We start from the raw sequence: 20695 nt of genomic DNA, 5'->3' as shown, positions 1-20695 counted from the left end.
CTCTCTAAGTTGCTTTTGGTCAAGGTGCTTCATCGCAGCTACAGGACTGTAACTATACACTCTCTGCATGCATTTCTAGCTTGAAGACAGCAGCTCTCCAAACTCCCCACCTGGGGTCCTCCATGGACCCTTAAAACGTACTTAACACATTAGTAGTGATTTTTAAACAGAGGAAACTATGAGCTCAGCTCTGAAGTCAGCTGAGTGGCTGGCTGTGACAGGGCATATGACCAAGGTTCCAGGGAATTTAAGGGAGAATGGATGGGCATTCCAACGCCCCTGGTCCGCTTTCTCACCCATGCGTGGCTGGGCCTACGGTGCGGGGCACTTTCCCACATGCATGCAAGCTGAAGTTCAGTCCCCTAACTAGAAGAGAAAGAAGAGATGCTCCAATTTTCCTCTCCAGAAGCTTCACAGCCAGGGACAATGGACTTTTTAAAACAAACAAACAAACAAACAAACAAACAGCCAAACGACAAAAACCCTACCACCACAAAACTACCATGTCTCTTATCCTGTTCTCTTAAGGGCCCGTTTATTTTCCCTACAAATCGTGTTTTCTAACAAGGCTCCTCGTGTCTTCCTTCTTCCCTTCCTGAGATGGTACATAAGCCAGAAATTGTAAATGTCCTGTTGTATTTTTCTAGGAATTTCCACCAACGTGTGATGTGTTTTGTTGCTATCCTTTCATCAGTTTGTAGGACCCAAAACAGATGACCTAACAAGTAAGCCTCAGACAAAAGGTTTCCTACTGTGAGTCTGTTAGAGAACAGGCCTGTTAACTATTTCATCTTCTGGTCACCCATTACTATTCCAGGGCAAATGTACAATACAGACATGTTCCTAACCGTGAAATTCACCGCACCCTGGGGAATCTCACACAAGTAATTATAATCTACAAGTTCCTGGGGTGCACAATTTAATGTTAAATGAAAACCAGGTTTAGCCGTTACACACAGCCCTCCTTTCCTGGGGGGAGAGGGGGTCTCTTGACAACACCTGCCTAGATCCCTGGTTAGCTTTCACTGGGCTCTGCTTCAGTAAGTGATAAGGGAGGCTTCCACAACCCCCACACCAAGAGCAGCACCCCTAAAGTGTTCTCCCTTTACCAGCTCTTTTTTTCTGGTGCATTGGTCTTCACACGACATTCATATTTTCCTGAAGTAGCGTCCCAGAGCTCAGTGAGAGCAGACGCACTTCTATTCACTGCTGTGGCCCTACTATGAAGAACAGCACATAGAAGGTAGCCAGAAAATATTAAATAAGTCGCTGGTCCCAACACCATCTCACTCTTCCTTATCTAATATTTTAGTATATATGTATATATAAATATATGGATATATATCACAAAACTTACTCTTGTTTTGTTTTGTTTTTGAGACAGGGTCTCTGTGTGTTAGCTTTGGGTGTCCTGGACTCACTTTGTATAGAGATGACTTAAGGAAAATGCATGGATTATAAGCAAATACCATCTCGTCTTATAAAGGGACCTTGTGAGAAACAAGACCCTCACTATATAATACCAAAGAGAGACCAGTGATACAGAAGCAGTTTTTAATATCCCAGCCTGCAGACAGAGACACCAGCATAGAGAAAAGACAAAAATGGCTGGTGTGCTGACTTGGCACAAATCAGTGGTTTAGAAAACTTTTGACTATGAGCTTTTCCTGAGTGCGTTTTCCCATAGGCCAGTGCGCCAGAGAAACAGTCCTCAGTTCCTTCAGCATGGCTGCCTTCGCAAATTCCTTCGCAAAGCCTTATCTAGTGAATTCTCTGGGCTCACCCCTTTTCTCGTCATGGCTCAGTCAAATAGCAGCCTGCCTTCGACTTCTCAGCTCTCAGAATGTCGAGACAAGTGGGTGCCGGGTGGCAGCGGGCAGAGGGGCCCAGGCCCCCTGCTTTTCTGGGATGCGCTGATGAGTTCTAACTGCACCTCATGCTGAAAATGGACCATAACAATTTATTTCATAAAGACTTAAGTCTTTTACAGAATTTGGTAACTGTGGGAGTCCTGGACCAATACCTCCGGTTATACCAAAAGGAATACTTTCAGGTAAAGTACAGTCCTGTCTTAAACTTACTCTCCAGTGGGCACATATGACTTGCAAATCTAATTTCACTGGACATGGATTAATCTATCCTAGCAGCATCTATGGTAAAGGATCGGTGTCTATGAGATCTGAAGTGAATCACACATTTACACCCCTGGAGAGCAGAGACACTGAAGAGAGTCAGAGCAGCAAGCTGGGGACAAAGACCCAGGCATGGCCAGGGTATAAGTACGGCAGGCAATCTGTGATGGATTTCCCGAGTAGAACCAGCCAAGCGATCAAGGTAAGGACTGAGACCGTCGCGTGCAAAGTCAGTCATGCCAAATGAAGGTGAGAGGTGAAGGCTCCAACAGTGCCGCACAGAGTCAGCAAGCAGAGTCACTAGCAGCTCTGAGGGAGCGTTTGAGCAGAGAGGCAGAAACCACAGAAAAGATGGCAGTACGGTGGTGGCGAGTGGACAGGGTGTGAGGATCAGTGAATATAGAAAACCTCTGGCTAAAGAGAAAAGAGCAACTGGTGGCATTTAGTAGCTCTGTGTGTGCGCGTGTGCAAGTGTGTGTGTGTGTGTGTTGACTAATTCTTTCCTTCCCACCCCACTGTACTCCCAAAGTGACAGTGAACCCTAAAACTATGCCAAAAGCTCCTCCATTAGCCCCTTTCTCCACCCATTCTCTGTACAGGGTGCCGGCCTGGGAACTGTTGAATTAGCCTGTGAGCACAAGTGGAGAGGGAAGGGTCTTCCCCACACAACCCCTCATTGTCCTCACTCCCCTGGTGGAAAGCTGTAGTGGTCTGAACACTCAGGCCAATAGAAGGAGGTCCGGACTCCTTTCACTGTGTTTGTTAAGGTCTGGCCCATCCAGGAGAACTGACAGAGCTCAGTTTAGATCTTGAAAAGTGGAAAAAAATAAGACCCTGCAATTGATGAGTTCTTAATTCTCAGGAGCTGCTCAAGTGCTTGGGCCTGGCAGGTCTGTGCTGGATTCAATGCTCCCTTTATAATTCTGGTAAATTCTTTAACCTGCCCAGTATTATGGGTACTCAGTACCCATAATAGCACCTTCCTTATAGGGCTTCAAGAGGATCATTGGGACAAGCCAGTGAAGTGTTTCTCATGGTGCTTGGCAAGAAAGCTTGAAAGACATTAATAAAATAAATCAAAGCGCTGCTAAAATGAGCACCCTAAAATACTCCTAAGCGAACACTCCTAAAATGAATTCCCTGTTGAAGGGAATGAGCCCCCAAAGAAACTGAGAATAAGTCCAATGTTACTTTAAACCTCCTTAGAAAATATCTTGTGGAAACAACCAATTCCAATTCTACAAATCCACATTTTTGTTCATCAGATTTACAAGGGGGAAAAAAGTTTCACCTCTCTAGTGGACCTGCCCAATTAAGACAGTTAACCTCCCTTAACCAGGGGGTGGAACCGGGGGCGTTGCATTAATTTCCTGGCCTGTCAGGACAGCTTGCATAAGAGAGCCCTTGGGTATATTGTTTCTGTGTAAATGAAAATTCAGCTCCAGCCCCCTTGCTGGAACAGGTCCAGTGAACTACCCAGTAGAGGTTGGACTTTTCAAAAGCCTGAGCCCAGGCAGCAGGCGGAGCAGGGGGAAAAGCCAGCCAGAGGGTAGGGAGAGAGGCTTGGCACCTGCCTGCCAGATCGCTGTCCTGTCGCCCCACGGGGGGAGGGAGGAGGCGGTGAGCGCTAGGGTCACCCGGGCCCCCGCAGCGCCAGGCCCGGAACTAGCCGGAGGCGCCCCAGTCCGAGACCAGAATAGCACAGCGCTAGGCGGGGTCTGCACGACGGCGGGATCACCTTTCCCGGCAGAGTCACTGCTTTACTGTTGGGGGTGGGGGGTGAGGATGCGGGGGAGGGGGTTGTTACGGCGTGGGGAAGAGAGAAGGGCATTAAGGCCAGCGAGGGTGTAGGGGGCGGGGGTACTGTCAAGGTCAAAGGAGCGTGCGCGGGGCGGGGACGGGATGGTGGCGCGCACGGAAGCGCGGGCCCAGGAGCCCGCACGTCGCGCACGCCCGGCCCGGCCAGCGCGTCCCTTACCCCGTTGGCGGCGGCGATGCGGACGATGAGCTGAATGGCCTCGGTCATGTAGAAGCGGCCGTCCCCGCCCACCACAAGCGTGGCTTCCTGCCTCAGCGCCGGCTCCACGGTGGAGACGATACTCTGGATGAAATTCTCCGCATAGTTGGCGTTACTCTGGAACACCTTCACCCGCTTCCGCAACCCGCTGGTGCCTGGCTTCTGGTCCGGGTATGCCTGCGTCTTCACTGTCACGATCTTCACCATGGTGGCGGTAGGTTACAGGGAGACAGAGGCTTCGGCTCCTGCTGCTGCCACCGCGGAGGGCTCAGGGTCCGCTCGGCCCTCCTCCTGGAAACGACCGCCCAGGGCCCGCCCACTTCACCAAAGTCCAGCTGCCTGGGACGGGGGAGGGGTCACGGGGTCGAGAGGGGCGGAGTCTCCCCAAGTGACACCTCTTCTTTACCTGAGCCAATGGTCTATATAAAGAAACTACTTATCTGAGGGGCAAAGCTTGGTGTAGGGAGAGGTCATAGTGCAAGGACGATGAGTTCAGTACTGTTCCCGTAATTGGACTAGAGTACCACGTACAAAAACTCTAGAAGCCGGTCTGAAGGACAGAAATGCCATCCTCCTCCTTTTCTTTTTTTCTGTAAGGGCAGAATCAACACCAAAGTTAATTTCTACCACTCAGCTCTTCATTAGTGATAGTGGGAATTCAAAGAACTTATTTAGTCAGTGTATACTTTCTAAATCTTTCAAAAGTAAGGGTTTTAACTTTCCCTGTTTATGCTTACACAACTGAAAATTCCAATAACAAAATCCTTCTTCGCAGCTTGTGGGGGCCCTGATGAGGAGGAAGTTCGGCTTAGGTTCCAGGCTCGTAACAGGATTTACCTGCCAGTCATCCACCAGGTTTGACAACTAGGAAAGGGAAATGTGGAGGGCAGCCTAGATAAATATAGGTACAGATACAATGCTGCACATGATTACCGTGACAACAGTTTAGTGATGGTGAAAGCAGCAAGGGCTAAGGCAGCCCAAAATAATTCGATTATTCACTAGAAATCTTTTCTTGTGGCTTTAGTACATCCTTTGATTTGTTGAGAGTCTCTGTTTGACAAATGTGTCACTTTGGTATGCCTAGAGAGAGAAAAATATTTAAGAAAGTTAATATCTGTGAGTGTCCATCTTAAAAAAACATAAAGCATTTCATAAAGTACCCTTGCAAGAATTAGTGAGGCTTTGGTGATGAGTACACCTGCATTTGCACGCACGCAGGCACGCACGCACGCACGCATGCAGGCCATGGATGCACAGACCTATACAGACTTTTGAAGTGACCCCAGCCCAGTACAATCCAAATGAATTCCTTAGAATCATTTGGTTCAGTCGTCAGGCTGTACCTAAAACATATTAGACCTATAATCATCAGCTCCCTTCCCAGTTCCAGGACTAGAACATACGGCTAACGTTCTTGCATTCATGCTTTCATCTTGTATAAGTGGTCTGTCTTCATCAAGCAGGGAGGTTGGCTGACCCATGTGAGTTCTGCCTCTGAGAACAAATGTTGATATGTATGTGGATACAAAGTGTATGTACTTATAGCATAGCTTGTTATAATCACTGAGAGCTTCTGTGGTAAGTATGTGGAGACTGAATTCTAAACTGCAGCTCATAATTTATAATGTTTTCCTAAGAGTTCACAGTTTACGGTCACATATTTTTGTAAATTAAGTTGGGTGAACAAACCTATTAAATAGATGAGAAAATTGAGGGTGGAATAGTGACCATAATTGAGATTACCTCACTCAAAAATGAAAATACAGCATAGAACCCATGAAGTCTTAGAAATATCTTCTTTAGAATTATATAGTTCACATTAGTGCTTTTACCAGGCTATTAATTTAAAAAAGCAGTCAACAAATGGTATAGTGTAGAGTAGTGGGCTCGAACTCAGATCTCATGCCCTTCCCACATTGTTTACTTTCTGTGGAAGTCTAAGGAAGCTTTTCACTTAAGAATGGCTCTGTATGTCCTCTTCTCCTTTCCTCCACCATCAAGCTCCATACCTTGGTGTCCTGCCATGTCTTCTCACAAGACTTTCTGAATCAAGTGATTCCTGGACAAGAAACAAAAGCAGCTTTTTGCCAAGATGGCACCAAAAGCGAAGAAGGAAACTCCTGCCCCTCCCAAAGCCAAACCCAAAGCGAAGGCCTTGAAAGCTAAGAAGGCAGTGCTGAAAGGCATCCACAGCCACAAGAAGAAGAAGATCCACAAGTCACCCTCCTTCTGGCAGCCTAAGACCCTGCGGCTCTGGAGGCAGCCCAAATACCATTAAAAAAAAAAAAAAAAAGTGCACCCAGGAGAAATAAGCCGTCATCAAATTTTCCATGACCACTGAGTCAGCCATGAAGAAGATAGAGGATAACAACAAACTAAGTGTTCATTGTGGATGTCCAGGCCAACAAGCACCAGATCAAACAGGCCGTGAAGAAACTCTATGACACTGATGTGGCCAAAGCCAGCACCCTGATAAGGCCTGACTGAGAGAAGGAGGCATGTGTGCAGCTGCCTCCTGATTATCGTGTCCTGGATGTTGCCAACAAGATTGGGATCACCTAAACTGAGTCCAGCTGGCTAATTCTAAATACACACTTTTTTCACCATTAAAAAAACAAAACAAAAGCAAAATCATCCTATTCCTCAGTGGATTAGGATGAAAACTGGTAACAAAATCAGGTGAACTCCAAGAGAAGACACTGGAGGAGACCAAAGCTGGGTCTGTAAGGATTCACAGGATGGCAAGACTGAGGCTTTATACTGAATCACGGGCACTGAATCATAGTTCAACATTTTTAAAGAGGTTTTTCGAGACAGGGTTTTTCTGTGTTATCTTGGCAGTTCTAGGCTTGCTTTGTAGATTAGGCTGGCCTTGAACTCACATCAATCTGCCTGCCTCTGCCTCCTAACTGCTAGGATTAAAAGCATGTGCCACCATGCCTGCCTGGAGTTCAACAGGCTGGAGTTCAACATTTTTAACCTGGAGACTTGGTCAGCTAAATTGGGGGTGTGGTTTGTCAAACAAACAGAATGGCTCTATTCTTCTCCCACCTCAGAACATGTAACAGTTAGCTTCAACTGCGTAACAAATCCATCCATACCTTATTAGCTTAATACAGCCTCCATGTATTATCCCTCATACTGTGAGTTATGTAAGTGCTGCAGCTCTGAGGGGAAAGGTTTTCCCAATGCAAGTGTTGCTGCTCTGAAGGGAAAGGTTTCCTGGCAGTTGGGAGTCAAGGAATACCACAAGGTCATAATCTACAACAAACTTCACATAAGAAATTTATTATGAAAGACACAAGAGGGTGGCTGCCTCGCTCTGGCAAGAAGCAGCAAAGAACTGAGGAGGTGGCAGGCTTATATAGGGTTTCTTGGGGATGGAGTTTGCCTGAGTAGAGATTGGTCAAATTTAAAGTCCTGGGCTTGGGGAGAACCCCGAGATTGGTGAGATTTTAGGCTCAGGGATTGATAGGTTTTCAAAACCTGGAACTGAGCTTGGACTTTTTACCCTACAGGTTGAGTGTGCCATTCTATTGATTGGAGTACAACTTAGCCAATCTTGGCTAGATCCGGTGTCTCATTTACAGTCCCTGGGTGTTGGGGGTTGGTCTGGTCCTATGTATTCTAATGCTAAATACTGATCCCTAAGATCTGGTTGCTATCCAGACAGCACATTCTCACGTACACCAAGTGATGTTGTGTAAACCTTGCTTCCCCAATTTAAAGTTTGTTGGTTAATAAAAGTAGCTGATAGCCTATAGCTGGGTAGAAAAGAGGCAGGCAGAATTTGGGTTTCCAGGCTTGGGGTCAGATAAGGACCACAAGGTGGGAGAGAGGCAGGAGAGGAAGCTGGAGACAAGGAAGTTGCCATAGGGCAATATGGATCATGAGCACAATGTGGCCATGAGGGCTGGCCTGATGGAACAGAAGCAGTCCAGGCAGGAACAATTATGATACCTAACTTGGGGTGTGTATCTGGGAAATAGCACAATAGCTTAGAGGGTTGTTATCTGCCAAGTTATGATGCCTTAAATCTTATAAAATAATCATAGTCTCCCTGTAAAGGTTATTTGGATACTAGCTGGGATAAAGCCCTCTAGAGTCTAATATGTCTTCCATAAAACCTGCGATCCTGGCCTCTTGGTAATCATGTATGTAATCCCTTTGTATTACTTTTCTAGTGCTATGTAACAAAGTAACGCACCCATTTATTACCTCAAAGTTCTACAGATCAGAAATCTGCCAGATTTGTCTGTGATACACATGCAGCATATGTAAAAAGATTAAAATCATAGTCTTAGTCTGGAGGCAAAACATTAAAGGTAAATAAAAGCAGAGGCCACAGTCTAGATACTCAAAGTCCAACCACCTGTGGCTGTGTTTACCAGGCTGCACTCCTCCTGATTGTCCTCAAATACTACTAGCTCCAGTCATAAACAAGCCAGAACGTCCCTGTCATCATGAGTCAATGGAGTCTATAGCTACAGACGTCTTACAGAGCTCTGCTTGCCGTGAAAGGTATGTTAACTACTTCTTCTTCTTCTTCTTCTTCTTCTTCTTCTTCTTCTTCTTCTTCTTCTTCTTCTTCTTCTTCTTCTTCTTCTTCTTCTTCTTCTTCTTCTTCTTCTTTTTTTTCTTCTCTTCCTCCTCCTCCTCCTCATCCTCCTCCTTCTTCTTCTAGGTATGTTAACTTCTAACTGTGCTGTACAGAGGGGCAAACACTCTACAAGGTGAGCAGACTCTGGCTTCTTTCTTAGAGGCCCCCACTCAGTGAGCTATTCTTAAACAATAAACTAAAATTTAAGACTGTTTTTAGCTGATTTGCTTTTGACACTTCCCCCTCTCCCCCACAAATACACACACACACACACACACACACACACACACACACACACACACTTTTTGGGAAGCTTCAATCCACTTTTGCTACCCTGTCATCATGACTCAAATCTCTAACTTATTCTTACTGGCATTAGCCAAAGAATTTTCAGATTTTTGAGAAACATTGAGATGTATATGTGTGTATGGGTGTATACTCCAGCCATGTAGCTGACCACACCATACAGGAGTCAGTTCTCTCAGCCATGTGAGTTCTAAGGATAGAACTCGTTATCAGGCTTGGCAGCAGGCCAGAACATACATTTATTTGTTTGTTTGTTTTTAAGAGTCTGTGTGAAGTGTATCCATGAAGTTTCTGGCTACAGTTGCCTCTACATACCACACTAGTCAACACTCAAGGGTGGATGGGCAAAGAGCTATGTGTAACAAAACTTTTTCTGAGGAGACACAGTGCATACATTTTCTCACTTCAGATGTGGAGCTTGTGACAGACCAAAGTACAGATCCTCTAAGTGTTGGCAGTCAGGAGTCAAGGAATATCCCAAAGTCACACTGCACATCAAACCTCACATGAGATTTACTGGGAAAGACACAGAGGGTGGCTGTCTCTTTTAGGGAGAGAAGCAGCCAAGAACTGAGCAGGAAGCTGGCTTTATATAGGGCTTCTTGGGGGTTTAATTTTCCAGGGTGGGTATTGGTGGGATTTCAAGTCCTGATCTTGGGGCAAGCCCAGAGATTGATAAAATTTGAACTGGGGGATTGGTTTTCAAGTTCAGTAATTTGTGCACTTTCAGATCAGGTATTGGTGGGTTTTTGAGCTCAGGGATTGGTGGGCTTTCAAAACCCCAAAATGAGCTCAGACTTTTAACCCTACAGATGCTTCCAAAGTACAGCTTTGTAAACCAATGAATTTAATTAGCATTACTTACAGGAATCACTCGAAGGAGCAAAAATGACTCCAGCTGCATCCCTAAAGGCCATCCCAGCATAGGTGACAACTTAAAAACCTGGAAAGTCTGGAGCACAGTGCACAGCCTGCAGGCTTTTCCAACCGACTCTGGTCTAAACCTCTTCCAGCCTGTTTGGCTGGTTTCTGCTTCTTCCTGGTTGCTAGTCTGGTCTCTGTCTTCCTTGTAGCTTTTGTTCTTCTGAGGATCTTTTCTGCAGCTTAGCTCTATGTACTCCAGCAGGCAGCAGACTGGGGAATCTGGTCTGTTTCAGGGCCTTGCTGAAGCTATTGTGAGTAGTTTGCCTTCCTGTATAGGGAGCTTCCTATTCATAGCTAGATGGAATGTTTGAATCTAGGGGAAAACTGTTAAGCCAGGCCTTCAGGGCCCCACCCTTATGAGGAGCTGTATGCAGTTGACAACTGCTGACATGGGAGAGCCAGTTTTCTTCTAGGATAGCTCTGATAGGTTGCCCACACCCAAGAGGTCAGCCCAACACCCAGATACATGCAGGCAATGCTATTTGGACTCAGGATAGATAGACAGACAGACAGACAGATAAGGTATGTATCAATAATAAGTATAAAAGACATGAATTTGAGAGAAAAATGCCCAAGAGAATTTGGAGTGAGGAGATGAAGAGACATGATGAAAATGCACTATTAAAAAAAACAAAAACAAAGAGCCTGTGTAATTAGCCTAGATTTACCTGGATAATCTTCATTTGCTGTGTGATGTAACATGTTCATGGAAATGATCCCCACACGCATACTGACCTGAAGAGAACGGTGAGGAGCTGGGATCTTAAGAAGAACGAGCTTGTGGTGGGGATCACCGGCACTGGAGGAAGAAGCCTTGGCATGCAAAGGCCATGCGGATAGATCCTCTCTTTCTTTATTAAAAGAGGAGGTAGATGGATCTATTATATATGGGTGAGCGTTGGTCTCTGGAGGGAGCGGACATTAACCAGAGGGGGGAAGCATTCACCTGATCCTCCTAGGGCCAGATCGGCCTGCCAAGATGTCTTTTTGAGGAAGAGAAGGAGGTCCTGATCTGCTGTCTGTGGGCATCCCCAACATACAATGAACAAGACAGTTTTCAACATCAACCTCTATGCAATCAGGTTTACTTCTCAGGGGACTCAGAGTTGGATGATCGGGTCCTCCCCCTGCGGTACCTTGTTTCACACCCCTTGCAGGTGCCATGCCTTATGGCAGACAATATCTGAGTATATGCCATTCTCGCCATGTCAAGGAAGGGGGAACGGAGGCACATTAGTGCTCAAAGTCATAATGGCCTTGGTCTGTTAAGTCAAGTTTATGATAATGCACCTGTATTGCTCAAGCATCTCGAGCATCTAGCTGCTATTTTATAAAGGCAGTGAGACGTCTAAAAGCCCAGGGGCCAAAAGAGATAAGGAGGAAAAATCCTGCCAGGGGGCCGAAAATGGAGGGCAACAAGGTAGTAAGCCAAGGGGAGGTGGAAAACCGGTTATGGAACCAGCTCTGGTCTTGTTCTTGTCGCTTTCTCTTTTCTAGTCCTTCCCTGACCTTAGCCATACTGTCCCTAACTACTCCTGAGTGATCCATATAAAAGCAACACTCTTCTTTGAGGGCAGCACAAAGTCCTTCTTGCCGGAGGTGCAGCAAGTCTAGACCTCTCCTATTTTGAAGAACGACCTCGGCAAGAGAGAACAAGGATTTTTCAAGGTGGGATATGGCAGTTTCCATCCGTTCCAAGTCCTCATCAATTGACAGGTGGAGATCTGAACAATGTTTGTTAGAAAGAATGAGAGAGGTTATGCCCACCCCAGTACCCATAGTGCCCAACCCGAGGAGGACAGCCAGGGTAATTGCAGTTATAGGCTCATGTTTGGTTCTAAGTAGGGCTTGTTCAGTAACAGGATCCCAGTAGTGGGAAAATTGTTCCTCAGTGTAATATATTAAGTGGGGGACTAATTGAATAAGGATGCAAAAGGTGGTCTTATTGGCTTTTAAATGGGGGGAGTATATGCAGGGAGTGAGACCATTGTTATAGGCCTACCAGGTGTTATTACTAGGAAGGATGTAATCAGAAAGGGAAGAGATCTCTGTCATGGTTATGTTACAGAGATGTTGATAGGAGGAGGGGATAACTTTACCTATACATAACCCAGAGCCTGATACAGAACTCAAGGTAAGCTTGGTGTTACCTTGTTGGGCCCATCGACATTCAGAATGGTCAGAGGAATTGGAGATGTTCTCAATTACTGCAATTCCTTCATAAAAGGGAGGGCTGGAGTCATAGCATAACCAACATGAATCTGTCAACTCAGGGTGTGAGTGATTTAGGGTTAGGTAAATATGATTGATAATATCAAACAGCATATAGCGAGTATCCAGGACTGGGCCCTTGACGTCTTCCCGGGGAGGAGACGAGGGAGGAAGTGTTGGGACAGGCTGGAGAGCCAAGACAGGATTAGGCCCTACAACTAGGGAGGGAAGAGGCTGATCTTATCATTGTAAGCTTAATTTGAAAAAGAAGGCCATCGTCATATCTTTCTTTGTAGAGTCAAAGGCCCTAGGTGTATCCAGAAAGCCAATAGGGCATGGTTTTCCCTTTGTAAACTGAATTTGTAATGGTTGGCACCAGCCCTGACACTTTATCCTCCTCTGTATACCAGTCACCTTTTGTTGTATCAGGATGACTGTAATTTGTGGATACCCTAATAAAATCCCAAGAGGAGGAGGGTTTCCAGTAAGTATTCCCAGTGGTCTCATCCTCAAGCCTTGCAGTATTAGTCAGAGGCACCGCCACAGCCAACACCTCTGTTCCTGCCTCAATGGGAGCCAGGGCAAACATAGAAGGACAGTCACCACAGCAGGCTCCTCCGTCTAACTGTGCCACATCCTCCCCAAGGGTCAAGCCCTAGTCTCCCATGAGAGGATTCTGAGGTTGAGACCTTGACGGGGTCCTCATGTCCCTCAATGTCCCAATTGACAGGTGCCCCCATGGCCAATTTGCATAAATAAGGATACAAGTGGGGCCACCACATGAAGGCGGGGGCCACTTTAGTAACATTCCAGATGGTGTTCCCTGCCCCATTGATTACAGACCATGTGAGCTGGACTGGTTGATGGACGTTATCTGTCTGTTTTAGAGAGGCATTGTTGGCATGTAGCAACAGTCTGAGGGGTATTATCCAGTGGAACAGCATCTGTGAGAAAGAGAAAAGGATCTCAGGGGGATTTTCCACCCAGGATGTCTTGATTATGTACAAGTTGCTGTTCCTTTGGTAAATGGTGGGGAGAGGAAACATCTACTTGTTTGATGAGCCTCTCTGGCAGCCATGTGGCTGCTCCCTCCTTGGTATCATATATGCACACAGAACCTCTTCCCCAGATAAGGGCTGGGTCTGATCCATTCCATTTGTGAGTAGGGATCTTTCCACATGACTTTAGCATAGTCAGTATTGGTTCCAGGATGCCAAAGGCAGCAGATTTGCCATGGGGATCCAAAGTCAAGAAATTGAGCACAAACAGTGCGTGGTGAAGGATGTTCCTGGGTGAGCCTTTCATAGGATATAACTCCCCCTTCTTTAGTTTTAGGAGGGTATTTTTAAGGGTTTGGTTAGCCCGTTCCACAATACCCTGACCTTGTGGGTTATAGGGTATTCCTGTCACATGTTTAATTTGTAATTGATGACAAAAGTCTTGAAACTTTTTTCCAGTGTAACCAGGACCATTATCAGTTTTGATCACCCTAGGTTTTCCCAGTGTGCCAAGGCAAGCAAGAAAGTGGGTGATGACATGTTTTAAAGCTTCTCCAGTATGGAGGCTGGCAAAAATAAAGCCGCTGAAGGTATCAATAGTAACATGGACGTACTTAAGATTACTGAAGGAGGGGATGTGAGTAACATCCATCTGCCAAATTTCACCAGGGGTTAGGCCTCTGGGGTTGATCCCAAAATGGGGAGTTGGCAAGAGTGTGACACAGTTGGCACATTGTTTGACAATTTGATGGGCCTGTTCCCGGGTGATACCAAAAAGGAGACGAAGGGTATGTGCATTTAGGTGGTGTAAGGCATGGGCTTTTTGAGCTTGAGTGAGTGGGTGGACTTCCACAAGAAGAGCAAGCCGAGTAGCCCTATCTGTTAAGGCATTACTTTCTGCTAAGGGACTGGGCAGACCAGAGTAAGCACGAATGTGTCCTATAAAGAAAGGGAACTGTCTAGAGTGAATACAGCTTTGAATGGAGATGAAAAGAGGCAAAGCATTAGTAGTGGGCTTTATATAAGGTACTGTTTCTAAGAGGGGAATGGACTGAGTGATATAGGCACTATCCATATAAAGGTTAAAGGGGCTGTCAGGAAGTGGTCTAAAGACTTGGAGTACAGCAAAGAGCTCCACCAGTTGGGCTGATCAATGCAGAGAGGAAAGGGATAAGGTTGTGTTATCAACAGTAAAGGTAGCAACTCCATTTGATGAGCCATCAGTGAAAACTAGGGTTGCCTGGGGGAGGGGCCGAGGTGAAGTCATAATAGGGAAGACCAGAGGCTGCGTTCTTAAGAACTGAATGAGGCGACTGGCGGGGTAATGACTGTCAAAAGTGCCCTGAAAAGTAACACAGGATATAGCCCAGTGGTCATCATTTTGAATCAGCCATTCAATTTGAGAGGAGGAGTAGGGGAGAATAATTCTATCAGGGTCTTTGCCAAATGTTTTACAACCTTATTCATGGCCAACTCTAATTAGTTCAGCGACCCAGTAGGTATAGGGGGTAAGAATCTTGGGTGGTGAGGCGGGGAGATGTACCCAAAATAAGGGGCCATTATTTTGCCAAAAAAAAAAAAAAAAAAAAACCACCAGTGGGGACATGTTTAGTGGCACAAACAATTAGGAGAGGCGAGTCATAGGAAACAGAAGTAATCTTTTGATTTAATATTGTAGCTTCTACCTTTTTTAGGGCCTCCTATGCTGAGGGAGTCAGCGATGGGAAGCAGTGTCAGGATTCCCCTTGAGAATCTCAAACAGAGGTTTAAGTTCTCCGGTGGTAAGTTTGAGGTAGGGGTGAAGCTAATTAATGTTTCCTAAGAGTATCTGAAAATCATTTAATGTTTGTAGACAATTTATTTGCAATTGGATCTTTTGTGAAAGGATCTTATTTTGAAAGAGTTCAAAGCCCAAAAACAGATAGGGAGGTTTTAACTGGATCTTATCAGGGGCTATTTGAAGTCGAGCCTTAGTAAAGGGATCGAGAGAGGGACTGAGAACAGGCAAGGAGCTCATCAGGAGTAGGGCCTGCCAGCAAAATATCATCCATGTAACGAATTAGGTATATTGAGGGCCACTCAAGCCTGAGTGGATCAACAATCTGGGCAACAAACTTTTGACATAGCGTAGGGCTGTTGGCCATTCCTTTGGGCAGTACCTTCCATTGGAACCTACGCATTGGGCCATTAAAATTTATTACTGGCAAGCTAAAGGCAAAATGTTGCTGATCATTGGGATGAAGGGGGATAGTAAAAAAGCAGTCTTTTAAATCAATTACAATTCTGTGGTAACCTGTGGGAATTGCAACAGGAGTGGGGAGGCCAGGTTGAAGAGCCCCCATAGGGGCCATGACCTTCTTAATTTTCCCAAGGTCCTGAAGCAACCTCCATTTTACTGACTTCTTTTTTATAACAAAAATGGGAGTATTCCAGGGAGAGGTGGTAGGCTTAATGTGGCCAGCATCAAGTTGTTCCTTTACTAACAGTGAGGCTGCAGCCAATTTTTCAGAAGTTAAAGGCCATTGATCAACCCATACAGGCTCTGTAGTTTCCCAGGAGATTTTATCTGCATGGGGTACAGGTTTGTCAATAGCCACTAGGGAAAATTTTCATATCCTAGCCCAGCATGATCAGCTCTTTTTACAACCTGGATTGGTTCTTTAATGCCCTGAGAGGCTTTTCCCAGACCTTGTCCTGGGCAAAAACCCTGTGCAAGCATTTGGTGATTGACAATTTCATCTGGGCTGCACATAATAAATTTCATTTGGGAGCGAATGTCTCCCAGAGGTTACCAGGCAGATTTGGGACCACATAGGGTTATACTGTGCCCTGGTTGCCCTGTTCATCTTCCCAGGTAATGAGTACAGAGCTTTGCATGGGGTTAGAAGATTGGTTAAGGAGGCAGTTACTGGCCAGGAGGGGGGCCATCCCTTTTCTGAGATAATAGTGGAATCAGCACCAGTATCGAGAATGCCTTCAAACGCTTTGCCATTTAGTTTCAGATAAAGAAGGGGTCTATCTTGGGTGACCGTCTGTACCCAATAGGCATCAGAGGATCCAAGCCCATTGGCACCCCTGTGCTGCTGGAGGTAAGGGTTGTTGGAAGTGAGGGGAAGAAGAATCAATTGGGTGATCCATTGGTCACGCATGACTGTGATGGGGCCCTGGGGAAAAGTGGGCATAAGCTTAATTTCTCCAGTATAATCACCATCAACTATTCCAGGGTAGATGTGAAGCCCCTGGACATAGGTGCTAGCGCGTCCCAATATGAGGCCGAATGTGCCTTGTGGCATAGGGCCTAAGACCCCAGTGGGATGAACCACAGTTCCCATTTCAGGGGTCAATAATGACTGGGAGGTGGGACAGAGGTCCAGTCCTGCGCTGCCTGCAGTTGCACAGAAGAGGGCAGAGACATGGCGCTGTGATGGTGGGCTGATTGGGGGACAAACCTGACAACCCCAGGGTTCTGTCCTGAATGAGTTTTGGGGCCCTGGGGTGGGCCCCACAGGAAGTTTCCCTGTTTCTGAGGCATGGGATTTCCTTGGGCATCTGTCCTAGAGCGACACTCAGAGACCCAGTGTTTACCCTTCTTGCATTTACGGCAGAGAGAGGGTAGGGGTGGTAGCTCAGGCTGGGGAACAGCACACTCTTTAGCAAAATGTCTGGGCTGTTTGCAGTTAAAGCAAGTCTTAAGATAGTTTCCCTGAGAAAAATTTCTAAGAGCTGTTCCTATGGCAATCCCAATACTACGAGAGACAGGATCAACATCAGAACAGAGCTTAATGAAATCAGAGAGAGTTTTGTCGTGGCAGTGGGGACTTAAAGCCGCTTGACAAGCTGAATTAGCATTTTCAAAAGCAAGTTGCAGGATAAAATCACTTTCAGTTTCATCTTTGCCAAGAAGACGCTTGGCGGCTTCAGTCAGGCGGCCAACAAACTCATTGTAGGGTTCCTGGGGACCCTGTCATACTTTGGACAGGGAAGTGATTGTAGACCCCTTGGATGGGAGAGTCTGCCGGACGCATAAGGCAGCCTGTTGAATTTGATTAAGCAACCCAGGAGGGAATTGTGCCTGTACCTCTTTGGTGTCGTAAGGAGGCTGGCCCAGTAACTTTGGAACACTCCAAGTCCTGGATTCGCCACGAGCTGCAAGGTTGCAACGGGTGGAATCACTGCATCTATCGTTGAAATCTGCTTTCCAGAGCAAGAAGTCACCCCAAGAGAGGGTAGCTTCGGTAAGAGAGTGCCAGTCATTGGGAGTAAGCCAATCTCCGCTCAGAGATTCTAAAATTGAAAGTGTAAAAGGAGCAGTAGGACCATAAGTGGTAATGGCGCTTTTAAGTTCCTTCATGTGTTTAAATTTTAAGCGGTGATAATGCTGACCAGGAGCGGTAGTGTCAGCAAGCCCAGGGCCATCTCCAGCGTCCCTGTGTTCATCGTCCCCAGAGAGGTCAGACATATCACCAATAGCCACAGGAAGGCGAGCAGCAGGAGCATCAGAAGAGGATTGAGTTATAATGTGTGCCTCACTGTAATCAGCAGAGGGATTATCTAGGATCTGTGTCTGGGAGCGAGTGACGGGATAAGCATGAAGAGTGGCCTTAGGGGCCTTCGGGGGGAGGGCTCCCCGAGGGAGACCTAAGGGTGATTTCTAAATCTTTAAGTTCATGAAAGAACTGTGCATGTTCCTTTTTTGCTTGAAACAGGTTTTTAAAAACTGAGTTTCCCATGTTAACTTAACCATGGCCTGTCGAGCAAGGTTCTCGACATTAAAATCATCAGCTAAGGCAGGGGCAAAACGGGGTGGGGAAACTTCACAGGGCAGTGGCCAAGTCTTGGAAATCGGGGCAGGTGGTCAGTCTGGATTATGATACTGAGCAGTCTGTTCCTCAAGATCAGTCTCCTCTTCTGGAGAGAGAGGTGTAGCGTCAGGAAAGGGCTGTAGGAAACCTCTTAAGACAGGATAAATTGACTTTGGAGGGGCACAGGGTGTAGGGTTAAGGTCCGCCCCTTCTTTAACATCATCAGGCATCAGAATAGAAACTGAAGGGCATTTAGAAGGTATGGGGGAGGCATGGGAGTCTGTCTTTTATTATTATATTTAAGATATTCCTCTGAAGCCTGAACAACCTTATTAACATTGGGTTGGGAATGATGAACCTGAATAATATCATTAATGAGATTTCAATAAGATATGGCAGGCACCAGGACCTTTTCAGGCCCAAAGGACCTATAATTATCCCCCACCCATTGCCAGTGTTTTTCGTCCACAGTGCCTTCTTGGGGAAACCAAGGGCAAATATCGATAAAGAGAAAAAATTTCACTAAGTCCTTTTTCTTTACCCGCGTTCCTCATGTCTTGAGGGAGATTTTTAGTCCCTTAATAAATAATTTATGTTTGCTGAGTGACTGTCCCATATATGTGTGTGTGTATGTCACCGTGTCTTACCTTAATCGATCTGTCTCACAATTGGGGGAATCGTGGTGATCCAAGTCAATCTGTCACACGGGCGTGAAGTCCGTGTTGATCCATGTCGATCTGTCTCATGGGCATGAAGTCCGTGGCAATCCAAGTCGATCTGTCTCACGGGCGCAAAGTCTGTGGCGATCCAAGTCTATGTGTCTCACAGGCATGAAGTCCGTGGCAATCTGGGGAGGGTGACCGGCTGGTCCTGAAGGATGACGTACAGGTGAGTGCTCCGTTCTTCATGCCCCACATTAGGTGCCATCTGCCCCGGCCTGCTGGGGTTCAACTAAAGCTTGGAAGGAGAATCAACCTGTATACAGAAGAGAACACAAGACACGAAGAAATGGGGGCAAGTCTGGATTCTGATCAATCCCCTCTTTATTGAAAAATTTCACAGAGTTTTTATAGGCATGGGGGCATGGGTATTTGCATAAGCGAGGGTTGCTATGGATACCTAACTTTGGAATGCTCCAGCAGGTGTCTACCTTTATAGCTGCTATAATCAAAGAAGAGGGAGAGATTCCAGAGAGAAAGGAAAATTGTAAAAGATCTGGTTAGTCAGGAAAAAGTTCCCAGAACTGCTGCTCGCAGGCAGCTGGCCTTTAATCTGGCTAGTTTTTAGCCAGAAAGAAGTAGCTCTTATTATGAGCTCAGGGGTCTTAGAATGACCGTCCCCCACAATAAACCACAATAGGTGTCTAACTGCTGAACCATGACAGGGTCAGCTGGTTTCTGATAAATGACAGACTGCTGGAGAAATAGGAGCCTAAAGATGTAGGCTCTGACAAGATGGCTGAACACTGGCCATATGGCCTACTGTCCCCAACAGATAGAAATGAAATGATTCCTGGTGGTGTGGACCAAGAAGCAAGTGGGCTGTTAATGTGCTTGCATAGACACTGGACATCGAAACCTCCATGTTTTTTCTCCATGCTTTGTCACTCAAGCTAAGGGTATCTAATTATAGCCCAGGGAAGCACAGGCTTGGTGAACAATGCCTGGATGAGCACAGTGGTGCAGGCCTGTTACCTGCTGCTGTGGGGTCGAGGCAGGTGTAGATGAGAGGATGAGTTGAAGACAAGATCCTAGGGAAAGACCTAGAAACCAAGGCTTGGAAGTGGTTGGCAAAGTGAACAGGGAAGAGTACCATTTTATTCCAGAGCAGGAACATCATGGGGGAAGATCTGAAGAAAGGTGTGTAAGGTAGTGTCCTCGTGAACTTAAAAGGCAGCCACCGTAACCAGCGCAGAGATGGAATGGTGGGCCTAGTCACACTACCCTCCTAGACAGTGTCATGTACTATAGTCTTTGCAGAAGAGCAATGAAAAACAAAAAAGGATTTTTGTTGTGGCAAAATGTATATAAAAGTTATCATCTTCAGGGCTGGAGAGATGGCCCAGTGCTTAAGAGGACCCATGTTCAAGTTCCAACATCCACATATCATCCCACAAACACCTGTAACTCCAGTTCCAGAGAATCTGATGCTCTTTCCTGGCCCCCATGGGCACTAGGCACATGGTTGATGCACAGAAATACATACACACAAAACACCCACATACATAAGGACATACTATTTTTAACCATCGAGAGTTACTTCAGTGGCTCTAAATAACTTCATGTTTTTGTGTAGTATTATAACCATCCATGTCTATGGGATTTGGATAGCTGAACTTGAACCTAGGCATGACCACATGCTAAGCCCACACACTAGCACTAAGCTACACCTGAATGTCCCTACAACTTCCTTACCATCACAAACCGAACCTATGTAGTCTCTAATAATTGTCCATTCCTCTGCCTTCCCAGATGCTCTTGGAAACCATGATTCTCCCTTCTGTGAATTTGACTGTTCAACTATGACATATCTGGAATCATACATTATAGGTCTTCTTGTCTTTGGTTTATTTCAGTTAGTAAATGCCATCAAGATTCATCTTTGTTGTGATATGGCAAAAGGCTATAAGCAGACAAATTTTGCACTCACACTAGCATTTTTTTGTAGCTCACTGTGGCTACTGTGAGAAAATACTAGGAAAA

The 20695-nt window shown here is 46.0% G+C and overlaps 1 protein-coding gene across 1 annotated transcript in view; it reads right to left on the bottom strand.

Moving 5' to 3' along the window:
* The window catches only part of Pgm1 (phosphoglucomutase 1), a 56191-nt gene extending 51728 nt beyond the window's left edge, over positions 1-4463 (bottom strand). The window contains exon 1 of the mRNA XM_051164700.1: positions 4111-4463. Within this exon, the coding sequence (XP_051020657.1) occupies positions 4111-4356 (246 nt within the window). The 5' untranslated portion in view covers positions 4357-4463. The remainder of the gene's footprint in view (positions 1-4110) is intronic.
* Positions 4464-20695: the final 16232 nt, after the last annotated feature.

This window comes from Acomys russatus, chromosome 2 (genome assembly GCF_903995435.1).
Source record: "Acomys russatus chromosome 2, mAcoRus1.1, whole genome shotgun sequence".
Lineage (NCBI taxonomy): Eukaryota > Metazoa > Chordata > Mammalia > Rodentia > Muridae > Acomys > Acomys russatus.
Note: the sequence above shows the minus strand (reverse complement) of the source record. Positions and strands in the feature narration are given on the sequence as shown.